We start from the raw sequence: 16,277 nt of genomic DNA, 5'->3' as shown, positions 1-16,277 counted from the left end.
TCCTACTTAACCTTTTTTGACACTCTTCACACTTTTTCCACGTTTCTTGATCATCCCGGGCCATTTTTTTTTTCCTTTCTTTTTAATTAGAGACAGCGTCTTGCTTTGTTGCCCAGGCTGGCCTCAAACTCTGGGCTCAAGCGATCCTCCCACCTCGGCCTCCCAAAGTGCTGGGGTACAGGTGTGAGCCACAGCGCCCGGCCCCAGGCTATTGATCTTTTTTTTGCACCTGCCCCTTATTTCTGTACTGTGACAAGCCCCAGCATTGTGCTGTGGGACTTACACAGTATACTGACTATCCTCAGACTTGGTCATGTCTATGCTCAGTGCATATTAAGAGCTTAACCAAAGTGTGTTGAATCAACAGCCAATGAATTTGATCTAATAAAAATGAGGGCCCAGGAGATACAAATTAGCAAAGCATTTTCTCCTGAGCAGTCATACATCTTTTAATATTTGTAGGCAGTTTAAAATTGAACTCCCAAGCAAACATTTGAGAACAGACACCTTGAGCAAACCGTGAAATCGGTGAAAATAAGAATTTATTTTAATTTTTTTGAGATAGGGTCTTCTCTGTCACCCAGGCTGGAGTGTGGTGGCACGATCTCAGCTCACTGCAACCACTGCCTCCCGGGTTCAGGCGATTCTCCTGCCTCAGCCTCCCGAGTAGCTGGGATTACAGGCGCCCACCACCACGCTTGGCTAGTTTTTGTGTTTTTAGCAGAGACGGGGGTTTCACCATGTTGGCCAGGCTGGTCTCGAACTCTTGACCTGAAGTGATCCGCCCGCCTCGGCCTCCCAAAGTGCTGGGATGACGCGTGAGCCACCATGCCCGACGTGAAGACAGGAATTTATACCCATGGAGTGCAAGAAAGGACCTTGTAATTTTTAACACGTGACACTTAGTGGCAGATGAGACCTAATGAAGCCAGGCCCACCTTCCACACCAGATTATAAATTCCCCTGGAGCAGAGATTAAATGTTTTATTCACCAACATGCCCAGATCCCTCGCAATGCCTACGCTTGACAAACACCTGTTGTCTACAAGTGCACGAGGCAGCCTAGGAGGAGAATTAGTCTCCACGAGGAGAATTAGTCGGGCCTAGCAGCTAGAGTATTTCGAGGTCATCCTAACTGGGTTCCACTTTTGAATTTTTGGTTTTTGGGTTTTTTGTTTTTTTTGGAGACAAGATCTCGCTCCACTTGGGAGCAAGGTCTCCCAAAGCTGGAGTGCAGTGGTGGGACCTCAGCCTCCGGGGGTAGCTGGGGCCAAAAGTGCGCGCCACCATGCCCGGTTCTTATTTTGGGTTTCTGGTAGAGCTCTCGCTATTGTGCCCAGGCTGGTCTCGAACTACTGGGTTCAAGCAATCCTCCCACCTCGGCCTCCCAAAGTACTGGGATTACAGGAGCGAGCCACTCGCCCGGCCGGGTTCCACTTCTGAAAGCTTGGGGAGCCGCTGGGCCTTCCAAGAAAAGTGCTCCACCTCCCGACGGCAGGCAGAGCCCCTGGCCCGGCTATCTTTCCAGGGCCGAAAGCTAACACTCAAGACGCGAAACGAGGAATTCGGGTCAGGGTGGCAAAGCAAAGCGCGATGAAAGTGAGGACGACGTCTAGACGCAAACATACATCAAATCCGGCCGAAGCCCGCTGTCGCCGCGCGGGCTGAACCTGGCACCCGGAGCAACGCGCGACCCCGGGACGAGACGCTCTCGTCCGAGCCAAACTACATCCCCCGGCGTGCACTGCAGCGCCCGCCCCTCGCCGGCCGGCGGGGCCCGGGAGGAAGGCGGCCGAGCTGCCAGTCCCGCAGGTCCCCTAGGGCCCTTTCGCTGCGGCCTTTCCCCAACCCGGACCCGGCACTTCTCGGGTTCTGCGACTGCCGCTCGCCCCGGCGCGGCACCGCTCCCTCAGGAGTCGCCTAGGCTGCGCAGTCTCCCAACTTCTCGTCAGGCTTTCGCGCCGGCGCTCCGGCAATCACTGGCTGGAGAAGGTGGGCGTTCCGGCTCGGGAGGACCCTGCCGCGGCCCCGGAAGAGCCTCGTCCTGGGCGGCGGTGGTGCGGCGGTCGCCGTTATGGCCACTGGGCTGGGCGGCTGACCGCCGGGCTAGGAAAGGGCCCAGGGCCCCAAATCTCGGTGGCCGCTGCTCCAGCGCGGCCTGCGCCATGGCCTCCTCCGCCGCCTCCTCGGAGCATTTCGAGAAGCTGCACGAGATCTTCCGCGGCCTCCATGAAGACCTACAAGGGGTGCCCGAGCGGCTGCTGGGGACGGCGGGGACCGGTGAGGCGGGGGTGGGCCACGCCGTGGGGAGCGCAGCCCTGCGCGCTTTGGAAGGAAGATTCCCCAACCTTCCTCCCAGACCCGGGCCCGCGTCTCCTCCCTCCGCGTCCTCAGACACGCCCCCTAGGGCTGGCTTGTCCCAGCCCCAGGTCTCCCTGCTGCCACTGAGAGTAAATTGGACCTCGGGATTCAGTTCCTTGGGATCCTTCTATGGCCTTCCACATTTTCTCATCTTTTTTCACTGTGGCAAATAGAGCAGAGGGGCTTTTGCATCTGCGGTCCTGTAATGTAGAGTGGGTTTCTTTCATAGCTGTTTTTGTTTGTTTTATGCATTTAAAAGCACTAGTCTCAAGACAGGTCTAGTTTTCACCAGACTGACAGAGGATCCGTAGCACAGAAAAAGGGTTAAAAACCCAAAGGAGTCATAATTTGGGGGTGTTGGTAAATACCAGTTATTGGAGGGTAGAGAGCTGGCCTTTAAAACCTGATTGTGGCATTTAGATGTGGTCTTGTTTTGAACGTTTTTACAGCTGAGACTGTTTACTATCCCTTAATTTCATGATTCAGGTTGCTACAAGTTCTGTCTGGAGGAGCTAGAGTTTTCCGGCCCTAAATCCATAGGAAAAGCTGCTATAGTTCTTGGCCTCCGGAAATATAGAATTTGATGGCAAGGACAAAACTTTGTTTTATTGCTTTTATTTAAGAGTCAGAGCTTGGGTGTTTGCTCGACGAATTACTCAAGGTCATAGGAATTGAATGACTGGTGAGAATGAAATTCATGTATTTAATATGTATTTATTGTGAGGCTGCTGTGCTAGGTGCTGTGTGCTAGGTGCTGGTGAATTGTGAGGCACCGTTCTAGGTGCTGGTGAATATTACAAATTACAGTGAAAAAGATATGAACATCCCCATTCTAGTGGGTAGGTGATAAACAATATATAACTATTAAGAGGCAGTGTTAAAGAATACAGGAAAGTAAATCAGAGTAAAAGAATAGGGGATGGGACTTCAGTTTTATTTTATTATTATTTATTTTTTTTTTGAGACAGGGTCTCACTCTGTCACCCAGGCTGGAGTGCAGTGGCACGATCTCGGCTCACTGCAACCTCCACTTCCCAGATTCAAGCAATTTTCCTGCCTCAGCCTCTGGAGTAATTGGGATTACAGTTGCGCCACCACCCCTAGCTAATTTTTTTTGTATTTTTAGTAGAGACAGGGTTTTGCCATGTTGGCCGGGCTGATCTCTAACACCTGACCTCAAGTGATCCGCCTTCTTTGGGACTTCAGTTTTAAATAGGGCGGTTGTGAAAGTCCTCTCTGAGGAGATGGCGTTTGAACAGAGACTTGAATGAAGTGAGGGAGTAAACCAGAAATCAGGGAGAAGTGAGTGTCAGAAGGAGGGAATAGCACTGCAAATGCCTTTAAGCAGAAATGAGCTTGGTGTGTTCAGCGAAGAGCAGGAAGTTCCATGTGTTTGGGATGGAGTGAGCAAAGGAGAGTGGTGAGCAGGGCCAGATCATGTAGGGCCTTGTGGACCATGGTGAAAGACTTGTGCCTTTTTCTAAATATAGATGGGATGCAGTTAAAAGATATTGTGCAGAAGCATTGTGGGATCTGATTTATGTGATTGAAAAGTAGACTGCAGGCAGGGTACGGTGGCTCACACCTGTAATTCCAGCACTTGGGGAAGCCGAGGCGGGCAGATCACTTGAGGTCAGGAGTTTGAGACCAGCCTGGCCAATATGGTGAAACCCCATCTCTACTAAAAATACAAAAATTAGCCGGGCATGGTGTCAGTTGCCTGTAGTCCCAGCTACTCAGGAGGCTGAGGCAGGAGAATTGCTTGAACCCAGGAGGCGGAGGTTGCAGTGAGCCGAGATCATGCCACTGAACTCCAGCCTGGGCAACAGATCAAGACTCTGTATCAAAAAAAAAAAAAAAAAAAGAGAAGAAAAGAAAAAAAAGTAGACTGCAGGCCAGGCATGGTGGCTCACACCTGTAATCCCAGCACTTGGGGAAGCTGAGGCAGGAGTATTGCTGTGTTGAACGATTTTGAGACCAGCCTGGGCAACTGGTGAAACCTCATCTCTACAAAAAATAAAAAAATTAGCCAGGCATGGTGGTGCATGCCTGTGGTCCCAGCTCCTGGGGAGGCTGAGGTGGGAGGATCACTTGGGCCCTGGAGCTGGAGGTTGCAGTGAGCCAAGATCGCACCACTGCACTCTAGCCTGGACCACAGAGCAAGACTCTCAAAAAAAAAAAAAAAAAAAAAAAATGTAGACTGCATTTTCAACCTGGCACTGAATTTTTGCAATGCCTATTTCTATAAGTCTAAATAATGCAAAAGAACATTGCTTTGAAAAATAGAAAATTGAATTCATTATTACTATGGTTTGAATGTCCCCTCTAAAACTTATGTTGACATTTATTTGCTATTTTAATCGCATTAAGAGGTGGGACCCATAAGAAATGATTAGACCATGAGGGCTCCATCCTCAGAGATTAGATTGTTATCCTGAGAGTGGCTTGGTTGTTGAGAGAGTGGGTTAGTTCAGCCCTCTCTTGCTTGCCTGCTCTCTTGATCTGTTGCCCTTCCATCTTCTGCCGTGGGGTGACCCATGGGTAGCAAGAAGGCCCTTGAAAGAATCAGCCCTCTCAGCCTTGGGCTTCCCAGCCTCCAGAACTCTGAGAAATACATTTATTTTCTTTATAAATTACCCAGACTCAGCTATTCTGTTATAGCAACATAAAGCTAAGATAGTTACATTCACCTTTGTTGTCTACCCAGCCTTTTTCTCCATCCTGCAAAGAGAACAATCAGAAATATGTGAATTTCTTTTCTTTTTTTTTTTTTGAGATAGAGTCTTGCTCTGTCACCCAGGCTGGAGTGCAGTGGTACAATCTCAGCTCACTGCAACCTTCACCTCCTGGGTTCAAGTGATTCTCATGCCTCAGCCTTCCGAGTAGCTGGGATTACAGGCGCGTGCTACCACACCCAGCTAATTTTTGTATTTTTAGTAGACACGGGGTTTCACCATGTTGGCCAGGCTGGTCTCAAACTCCTGACCTCAAGTGATCTGCCTGCCACGGCCTCCCAAAGTGCTAGGATTACAGGTGTGAGCCACTGCGCCCAACCACAAAATACTCTTAAGTTGCTGGTAACAGACATAGTTGTTTAATGGATAAGTAAAGAAAATATATACATATCCCTAGAATTATAATAAGTCCAACAACTTTACCTCTTATTCACTGCCTCATTCACATTGCTCAATAAATGTTTGTTGAATAAATTGAATTTATCTAAGCAAACACATGGTGCCTCATCTCTGAATCCTCTTTTTCTAGTTCAGAGACTACATCATAAAGTTTTCAGAGCTTTAATGCCCATCATGAATTATTAGGCACAGCATAATGTACATAATACAGTCCTTGCATGTAGCTTATGCTCTGTAATTGAATTCAGTCATTTTTCAATAAACACTGAGAATTATTATGTATCAGCCACTGTCTGGGCTCTGAGGACTTCCAGAGTTCTTACCTTAAAAAGAAACAAACGGCCGGGCACGGTGGCTCATGCTGGTAATCCCATCACTTTGGGAGGCCTAGGCGGGCGGATCACAAGGTCACAGATGGAGACCATCCTGGTCAACATGGTGAAACCCCATCTCTACTCAAAATACAAAAATTAGCTGGGTGTGGTGGCATGTGCCTGTAGTCCCAGCTACTCAGGAGGCTGAGGCAGGAGAATCGATTAAACCCAGGAGGCAGAGATTGCAGGCGACAGAGCGAGACTCTATCTCAGAAAAAAAAAAAGGTAACAAACCTTACAACCAAGTGTGTGATTAATCCTAAAATAAAGTTCTCTGAGACCATAAAAAGGGCTGGACTTGAGCATGGGGAAGAGAGGGAAGCTTCAAAAAACTTCAAACTGAATATAAGGGATTGAATGGGAGTTTGCTAGATGGGAAATGCGAAGAGGCAACACGGGAGTAAAACATGGAATACTCCCAACTCTGGAGCTTAGAATGTATGTGGGAAAGTAGTAGTAGAGGGGCAGGTGAAACCGCCAGATTGTGAGGGGATCTCAGTGTCACATTGAGACATTTGGACTTGATATGGAAAGTCAGTAAAGGACTTAAAGCAGTTGATTGATGTGGATTTTCTTTTAGAAGGAGGGCATTAATGGCTAGACAGGACAAGAGAGAGCACAAGAATCTGGGTACAGGGGACTGTGTTAAAAGCCTTTTGGGCAGTCACCTTGCTAACGGGAATTTGTTTGACACAGGTTCTCACTCCTGTCTCCCATCATCCAGGCTGGAGTGCGGTGGCACCATCACTGCTCACTGCAGCCTTGGCTTCCTGGGCTCAGGTGATCCTCCCACCTCAGCCTCCCGAGTAGCTGGGACCACAGGTGCATGGCACCAGGCCTGGCTAATTTTTTGTATTTTTAGTAAGGGTCTCCCGTGTTGTCCAGGCTGTTCTCGAATTCCTGGGCCTAAGTGATCCACCCACCTCAGCCTCCCGAGTAGCTGGGACCACAGGTGCATGGCACCAGGCCTGGCTAATTTTTTGTATTTTTAGTAAGGGTCTCCCGTGTTGTCCAGGCTGTTCTCGAATTCCTGGGCTTAAGTGATCCACCCACCTCAGCCTCTTAAAGTGCTGGGGTTACAGGGGTGAGCTACAGTTCCCGGCCCAAGAGTTGGTTTTGAGGCAGAAATTAACCAGCCTCAATGGATATGAGGAGTGAGGGAGAAAGATTCCAGGGTGTCTGCATTTTTTCACTTGGTCAACTGGGTGAATGATGAACTTAAATAAGAAACATAAGAGGAGAAGCAGAGTTTGGGTTGTGGATGAGAATATCAAAGGTACCTGTAGAACAGAGATCATGACATAATATATGTCCATTCTAGCCTTACAAAATGTTTCTTCTTCTGCCATTAAAAATAACATATGGGGGCCAGGTGTGGTGGCTCATGCCTGTAATCCCAATATTCTGGTGTGGTGGCTCATGCCTGTAATCCCAACATTTTGGGAGGCTGAGGCAGGAGGATTGCATGAGGCCAAGAGTTGGAGACCAGCCTTGGCAACATGGTGAGACCTATCTCTACAAAAAAAAAAAAAAAAAAAAGCTGAGTAGTGTGGTGCTGCTCACCTGTAATCCCAGCTGCTCAGGAGGCTGAGGCAGGAGGATCACTTGAGTCTAGCAGTTTGAAGTTTTAGTGAGCTGTCATCACATCATTGCACTCCAGCCTGGGTGACAGAGCAAGACTCCGTCTCAAAAAAAAAAAAAAAATTATGAAGAAGTATGTGAATTGAGAGGCCATATAGTATAATAACAGCAAGAATTCAAGAGCCAGATTGCTTGAGTTTAAATTCACCTTCTAGTAGCAGTGTGACCTTGGACAGGTTACTTTAACCCAATTAGTTTTTCCTGCAAAATGGGGATAAATCATAGTATCTACTTCATAGGGTTTTTGTGAGGAGTAAATGAGTTAATATATGTAAAGTCCTTAGAATACTGCCTGATAATAGAGCTACTAGCCATTTTATTTAAATGAAAATTAAGAATACCAGCCCTGTATACAACTATTCTTACCTTTTTTTTTCCAGAGTACTTATTTTCTGACATATTAGACACTTTCCACATTTATGATATTTACAGTATATTGTTTGTCTTCCTTTCACTAGGACAGTGGTTTCATTGTGGTCCATGAACCAGCTGCATCAGCATCATTTGGGAACTTGTTAGAAATGCAAATTCTCAGGCCCCACCCCAGACCCATTGAATCAGAAAGTTTTAACAAGCAGTGTGTTTTCACAGCCCTCCAGGGGGTTTCTGATGAAGGCTAAGTGTGAAAGCCACTGAGCTAGAATATAAGCTCAATGTTGTCTTTTTTTCACTGTGTTTCCTAAGTACCAGAGCAGTGCCTAGCACAGACTAGGTGCTTCATAGATACCTATTGGATGATGGAATATGTGAATAGTGTGAATTGTTGGAAAGAAAATATTGATATATGATTGTGATTTATTTCTATTCTGTTGTCCACATTTTCATTACTTTAAAAATGGGTATATTCCACCTATTAAAACAACAAAAACTGTATTTCTCCAAAGTACAGTCTCCATTCACTTTCTGCCTTTGAATGATACTAGAGACAATGTGTCCTGTTTTAGGAAGTTTTTGTGTAACTGTCCATTACCACTTACAATAATTATTAATCCATTTAATATTTCATTAAATACCTATGGCCATAATTTCTACTCTTGCTTTTACAACCTCTGAAGAGGTCTCTTCAATTACCTCAGAGTACTATAATGTGCTGTAATTTCTTAATCTAATCAATATGTTAAATGCCTGTGGTCATGATTTCTAGTTTTGGTTTTGTCATACCTGAAGACATCTCTCCATATGTCTTAATGTGTATCGTAAAAATATTGAAAGTTTTCCATTTTAAATCATTTAGATCAGTATGTATAACACAAGACCCTATTATTTTCAGAGCCAGAAAAAATAGTCACTATGGAGTACTATAATCAGCTGGCCGATAAACACCAATTACTTACAGACTGTAGAATTTTAAGTATTCTAACTCCTCATTTTTTTTTTTTTTTTGAGATGGCGTGTCGCTCTTTCACCCAGGCTGGAGTGCAGTGGTGCGATCTCGGCTCACTGCAACTTCCGCCTCCCGGGTTCACGCCATTCTTCTGCCTCAGCCTCCCGAGTAGCTGGGACTACAGGCGCCCACCACCACGCCGGGCTAAGTTTTTGTATTTTTAGTAGAGACGGGGTTTCACCGTGTCAGCCGGGATGGTCTCCATCTCCTGACCTCGTGATCCGCCCGCCTCGGCCTCCCAAAGTGCAGGGATTACAGGCGTGAGCCACCGCGCCTGGCCTCTAACTCCTCATATTTTCTACTGAATTTGGTTTTTGCTCTTAGGTTCTTCCTAAGTATTTACTTTCAGAAACAATGGTGGTTCCTATTTATTGAGCCCTTATTATATTTGGCAGTTGCTAAGTGAATGTTATGTGTATTATTTCTTTTAATCCTTTCAAACAACCCTTACGAGGTCAGTAGTCTTATAGTCCCTATTTGCAGATGAGGAAACAGATTGGTTGAGAGGGATCTCTGTTGCTTTTAACTCTTGTATGGTGTGGGATCTAGTCAACTGTCACGGTATACAAATAAAGGGTGTAAGTCCTCCATTTTGCCACAGTGAGGCACCAAAAGCAAAGTAACCACATATTTATGAGCTGGTGAAACTGAAGTTATTTCCACAACTTTAAAGGGCCAAGATTAGGCATTGTTGGGCTGGAAATTCAAATCCCCATAAGGAAGAGAGGCTGCCCACCTTGGTCAAACATTAAGGTAGGCTTTCTGTAGTGCTGTTTTTCGGAGCTGTCTGTTTCCATTTTACTCCATGTCAGCATCCACCCAGTTTCCCAAAGGAGACAGAGTTGGTCCCAGAGAGTCCCTCACATGTGACTGATTTGGGCAGGCTTGTGGGGTGGGGGATAGTGGTATTTGAGGTGGTTCATTCTTGTTCATGGTGCCCATTCTCCCCAGGATGCCACCTTGCTGTTTGTAGTTGATTGTAGCATCAATTCTAACTCCCTAAAAAGAGGAAGAGGTTTTTTGTTTTTTCAACAGATTTTACCAGTTGTTAAAGGCTATACTCTGGGAGCACAAAAATGCCCCTCAGTTGTATACAGTATACAGTTGTTTACTGTAATGTACAGAAGAGCCTTGGACTGGGAGTCAGCACACTTGCATTCCAGAACTAGTGCTGCCATACATTTGCTGTTCCAATGACTGTGGGGCAGGCACTCAGTTTCTCCAGGGTCTAGTGTCCTCAGTGGTAAAGGCAGGAAGTTAGACTAGATGATCGCTGAGGTCCATCCTGGCTCTAGCATTCATTGGTTTCATAATTCTGAGCCTAAAGAATTTTTAAAAAGCTGCTATAGATCCCTCTCAGTTGGGTAGAGATCAGTCTCTTGAATTATCTGCCTCCCTGGCTTTATCATCACAAGAAATGATTTCAAAGGTTTCTGTTTTGTTTTGTTTTAAATCTTAGAAGTCCAGAAAGGATCTCATAAATATAATGAAGTTCTGTAAAAGTATGTTGTTATAGAGCACTTTTAAGAGGAAATGTGTTTTATGAAATCAGGTAGGAAATGGAATATTCTAGCACACAGAAGTTAGTGAAAGGAGAGAGGTTCTGTGGTCGTCTTCTCCCCCTTTCATTTATGTAGTTACATTCCTGGAATCATTCTAGAATTTGCCTCTTGAGAATGCAGATTTTCATACCCATTAACAAAGGAAGAATAAAGGAGGAGAATTTATGACTAAACACAGTTGTAGAAAAGTCTAGGAAAGGAAGGAGCTAGGAAGGGAATGTACATATGTGTGCAGTACTGCTTCTTACTGTCTGGCTTGGATCAGGAGTGAGCATGCCTGAGTTTGGAGATGTGCTGACTCAGAGCAGTGATGATGCTCAGCACTTTTGGGACAGCTTATTACAAAATAATACAATACTGCTCCATGGAAGTAGCCGTTTTTGACTGTCGGTATTATTTCAGTACTGGTAGCTAAGAACACATCCCCCTCAGGAACAGTAATAGCTGCCTTGGTGCTCATTTCAGTTACATCATAGATGGTCAAGAGTCATACCGTTTGCCATGGTGAACCTTCCTCTACTTTTTTTTAAACAACAAACAGCCATGGGTTTTGTGAGTGGTATGGAGAAAATTGTCTGAAGTATCTTGTGTATATTAAGGGGGTGTCACACAACAATGAATGAGACATAGTAAAGGGTGTGCTGTCATTTGCCCTTTCAGGCAGTAGCCACATCTAAGGAGGTTTATAGTTCTAGGATCTATGGCACAGTAAAAATGACAAAATAAATTTCCATGTTTCAGAGGAACTTGGTCTCAAGTTGAGATTATAGAACATACGCATCCAAAATGATTTATGGTCACTTAAAAAGTAGGATACATGGACAGGTGTGGTAGCTCACACCTGTAGTCCCAACACTTTGGTAGGCTGAGGTCGAGGATTGCCTGAGCCCAGGAGTCAAGACCAGCTTAGGCAACGTAGTGAGGCCCCATCTCTACCAAAAAAAAAATTAGCTGTGTGTGGTAACCTGCACCTGTAGTCTCAATTACTTGGGAGGATGAGGCAGGAGAATTGCTTGAGCAGGTGGGAGGATTGCTTCAGCCTGGGAGGTCGAGGCTGCAGTGAGCCGTAATCATGCCACTTCACTCCAGCCTGAGTGAGACTGTCTCAAAAAAAAAAAAAAAAAAAAGATACAACTGACATTAGATGCTGTTGTGATTAACAAAATGTAAATCCATATAAAGCATTACAGTGACATTACATCTTATGTAGGATTGGGTTCAAAAGTCAGGTCTTGGCCGGGTGCACTAGCTCACACCTGTATCAAAGCACTTTGGGAGGCCGAGATGGGTGGACCACACAAGGCCAGCCTGGCCAACATGGTTAAACCCCCTCTCTACCAAAAAGTAGAAAAATTAGCTGGTTGTGGTGGCGCACTCCTGTAATCCCACCACTCAGGAGGCTGAGGCATGAAAATCACTTGAACCCAGGAGTTGGAGTTTGCAGTGAGCTGAGATGACGCCACGGCACTCCAGCCTGGGCAACAGAGTGAGACACAGTCTCAAAAAAAAGCCAGGTCTTAAGATGAAAATCAGAGTAGACAAATCATCTAAGAAAATCTCAGGACAGCAACTGAATACCCACACGCCATTTCTCCATAAGCCCGGCTCATCTGTTCTCTTTTGCAGCAGAAAGGCTGAGGTGGATGGATCACTTGAGGTCAGGAGTTTGAGACCAGACTGGCCAACATGGCAAAACCCTGTCTTTACTAAAAATGTAAAAAAATTAGCCGGGCATGGTGGTGGGTGCCTGTAACCCCAGCTGCTCGGGAGGCTGAGGCAAGAGAATCGCTTGAACGTGGGAGGTGGAGGTTGCAGTGGACTGAGACCGAGCCACTGCACTCCAGCCTGGGCGACAGAGCAAGACTCTGTCTCAAGAAAAAAAAAAAAATTGCTCTTTAGTTGGTGGAAGTGCTGCTGGCTTGTGTTTAGGAGTCACATTGAAAAATACATAGCTTTAAAAGGCCATATCCCCATACGTGCAACAGCATAGGTGAACCTTGACTTTGTGCTAAGTGAAATAAGCTAAACACAAAGGACAAATATTGTATGATTCCACTTAATGGTGTACCTGGAGTAGTGAAATTCATAGAATGGGGAGGTATTTAATGGGTACGGAATTTCAGTTTGAGATGATAAACAAGTTCTGGAGAACAGTTAGTGGTGATGGCTCCACAACGGTGTGAATGTACCTAGCCACTAAGCTATACCCTTACAAATGGTCAAAATGGTAAATTTTATATTACATGTATTTTGCCAGCCTAGGTGACGACAAGTGAGACTCCGTCTTGAAACAAACAAACAAACATTGTAAATGATGGTAACTTTGTGGTGATAAGTAGGTTATGTGTAGATTTCCGGGGAGAACATTCATTTGGATGTATAAATTTTTTTAAAAAATCAAGCTCCTCTTAAACGGAGCTAATTTTTGCTTGTTAGATATGAGGGAATGACCTACTTCCTCATTTTGTAGTCAGTGAAGGAGGATGTGAGGTCCCAAAGAAATGAAGGAAATTATCTAAGTTTACATGCTGAGGCAGGCCCGAACCTGGCACCAGAACCTCACCCCGCTGACTAACCAGAAAAGGTGCTTGTATGCCTTTCCCCCATACAAATGTTTACCAGGTGACAGCATTCTGGTACCACCTTCGTAATTTTTGCCATCCGCAAGTATCATTATTACTGTCACTTACATTTTATTTATTTATTTATTTATTTTGAAATGGAGTCTCCCTCTGTCACCCAGGCTGGAGTGCAGTGGCACAATCTCGGCTCACTGCAAGCTCTGCCTCCTGGGTTCACACCATTCTCCTGCCTCAGCCTCCCGAGTAGCTGGGAATACCGGCGCCCACGACCACGCCAGGCTAATTTTTTGTATTTTTTAGTAGAGACGGGGTTTCACCGTGTTAGGCAGGATGGTCTCCATCTCCTGACCTCATGATCCGCCCGCCTCGGCCTCCCAAATTGCTGGGATTACAGGCGTGAGCCACCGCGCCCAGCCTTGTCACTTACATTTTCTTTATGTCAACTTATTTCATGTAAAATACATTTATTTAAAACAATGTTATTTAAAAATGAAACTTGCTATCATATTTTAGATGGAAAACCTGTAGTATAAACGATCAGAAAATACAATTAATACTGTTTTAGTTAGATGTTTCTTTTGAAGCTGAAGCCTGTTCTATTTTTGTTCAAAGGGGAGATTAGTAATTTTTAGGTATTAAAGATACACTCAACCAAAGGGACAGAATGGGAAAGGCTGAAAGGGGAATGAATAACGTTCTCATCGTTCAAGTCATTGCCGGTGCCACACCCAGAGAAAAACAAGCACCACACCAGACAGCCTCTCAGCAAGCCGAGTAGGTGGAATTTTTATTTTGCAGAAAAGTAGTGTACGAGTTAACATAGAAGTGGTTCACTGTGGGAGTGGTGAGGGGTTTCAGAGAGTCACTATTGGTAAACATTCTTTTTTTTTTTTTTTTTGAGACAGAGTCTTGCTCTATCGCCCAGGCTGGAGTGCAATGGCGCGATCTCGGCTCATTGCCACCTCCATCTCCTGGGTTCAAGCATTTCTCTACCTCTGCCTCCCAAGTAGCTGAGATTACAGGTGCCTGCCACCACGCCCGGCTAATTTTTGTATGGTTAGTAGAGATGGGGTTTCACCAGGTTGGCCAGGCTGGTCTTGAACTCCTGACCTTGTGATCCACCTGCCTTGGCCTCCCAAAGTGCTGGGATTACAGGCATGAGCCACCAGGCCCTGCCATAGGAAGCTTATTCGAAGCAGAGGGAGTGGCCTTTACAAATGTGTGGAAATAGTAATAAGCATTTGAAACTTATCTATCTTTTCTAGAAGAAAAGAAGAAATTGATCAGGGATTTTGATGAAAAGCAACAGGAAGCAAATGAAACGGTGAGAACAAGGAACAAATTTTGTTTCTTCTACCTGGTGTTGGTCTTTTCCAGAAGTAATGCTATGAACTGATCACAGATTAACTGTTCCTGTCCATTGATCTTGATTTTGACTATTTCTTACTAAATGAAGCCAGTTGATGGGGATGGTTGTTGAGGGGGTTTGGCAAACAAATGGGTGAAGCCTGAAGATGCTCCTGAAATATGACTCTTTGGTAATATATTGCTGATGTGAGTAGTAAGGGCATTCTCATACTTTTACCCAAGCAGTCTTTTAAAATCTGTTGTTCTTTGTTGTTGTTGTTGTTGTTGTTTGTTTTGAGATGGCATCTCACTCTGTTGCCCAGGCTGGAGTGCAGTGGCACAGTCTCGGCTCACTGCAAGCTCCACCTCCCGGGTTCATGCCATTCTCCTGCCTCAGCCTCCCAAGTAGCTGGGAATACAGGTGGGCGCCACCACACCTGGCTGTTTTTTTGTATTTTCAGTAGAGATGGGGTTTCACCATGTTAGCCAGGATGGTCTCGATCTCCTGACCTCATGATCTGCCTGCCTCGGCCTCCCAAAGTACAGGGATTACAAAGCATGAGCCACCGTGCCTGGCCTAAAATCTGTTTTTAAGAGCTCGCCATTAAGATAGGTTACTGGTCAGTGCGGTGGCTCACGCTTGCAATCCCAACACTTTGAGATGCCAAGGTGGGAGGATCACTTGAGGCCAGAAGTTCAAGACCAGCCTGGGCGACATAGGGAGACCCCTATCTCCACCAAACAAAAAAAAATTACTGAGGTTTGCTGGTGCATGCCTCTGGACCCAGCTACTCAAGAGGCTGAGGTGGGAGGATCACTTCAGCCTGGGAGGTCAAGCATGTGGTTAGCCACAGTTGCACCACTGCACTGCAGTCTGGGTGACAGAGTGAGACCTGCCTCAAAAAAAAAAAAAAAAAAAAGGTAACTGTTCTTTGTTAAACCTACTGTCACAGAAAATGTAGTTTAGAGGTAATTCTAACCATGTCCCTTTCTGTCTTAAGAGACAACATAGAAGCTGGAGTTGGTACCTCAGGCAAGACATGCATGAGTCTCAGTTGGTACCCAAAGTTTGTCAGAAGTTGGTTCCGTTTACTGAACAGTTTAACAACTGCTTCTCTTCACCTGTGGCTTTTCTTTAAAAAAAAAAAAAAAAATTTTTTTTTTTTTTTTTTTTTGCTCCAGCCCTATAGAAGCAAGAGTCCTTTGACTCCATCTCATCATACTCTAGCTTCAGCAAACCCATTAAGATTGGGGCCAAAATTCTGGTCGCTGCTAGTACTCCGCAGAAATAGTTGGCCCTGTATTTGCTACCCCAGAGCAGATGGAGAAAAAATTCTCTTTTGGCCAGCAAACTTCCTTCTTGCTTGTTGAAGATCAGTGTTTCAATTTCCCACTTATCCCAATGAAGTTCTGAGAAGGAAGCACATCTGCATCCTTTTCTCTGTTTTGCATCTGTTTTAAGAAAGACCAGGCCACTAGACCGTGGGAACTATCTTCTTCCTAATGGGAGTACTGGGAGCTTTTCTTAATACCTGTGTACAGCTGAGCATATCCATGATACCTGTTTGTAGCCATTCTCCTGTTTCAGTTAATACCTTGGTAGCATTTTTAAAATCTTCTAGCTGCTACTGATTTGTTTGATGCTCAGATACTTGTTTTCTCCAAACTCAGCAAAAGTAATAATCCTATGCTGCCCATTCCAGGCAGATGATAATAATTTAGGGCCTCTTGTGGATGTGTCGAGGTGTTACATTTTACTTACCCCAGAAAAATGGAAGTCTGATTCCCCTAAAGCAGACTGCTCTGGGTAGGCCCCTGTTCTCTCTGACATGGAGACAAACTTAATTGATTTTCAGAAAGAGGAGCAGGAGAAGGGAAGAACCCTGATGCCA

At 45.3% G+C, this 16,277-nt stretch overlaps 1 protein-coding gene across 2 annotated transcripts in view; it reads left to right on the top strand.

Annotated features, from left to right (window-relative positions):
- The first annotated feature begins 532 nt into the window (after window positions 1–532).
- Window positions 533–16,277, top strand: part of VTI1B (vesicle transport through interaction with t-SNAREs 1B) — a 29,384-nt gene continuing 13,639 nt past the window's right edge. The window contains exons 1-2 of one of the 2 annotated variants that reach the window (XM_019009394.4): window positions 533–2,280; window positions 14,304–14,362. In XM_019009394.4, the coding sequence (XP_018864939.1) occupies window positions 2,166–2,280; window positions 14,304–14,362 (174 nt within the window). In that variant the 5' untranslated portion in view covers window positions 533–2,165. The remainder of the gene's footprint in view (window positions 2,281–14,303; window positions 14,363–16,277) is intronic. The other variant, XM_055362171.2, reaches the window with a different exon arrangement.

This window comes from Gorilla gorilla, chromosome 15 (genome assembly GCF_029281585.2).
Source record: "Gorilla gorilla gorilla isolate KB3781 chromosome 15, NHGRI_mGorGor1-v2.1_pri, whole genome shotgun sequence".
In the NCBI taxonomy this organism is placed as follows: Eukaryota; Metazoa; Chordata; class Mammalia; order Primates; family Hominidae; genus Gorilla; species Gorilla gorilla.
This window is presented reverse-complemented; position numbering and strand designations above follow the sequence as displayed.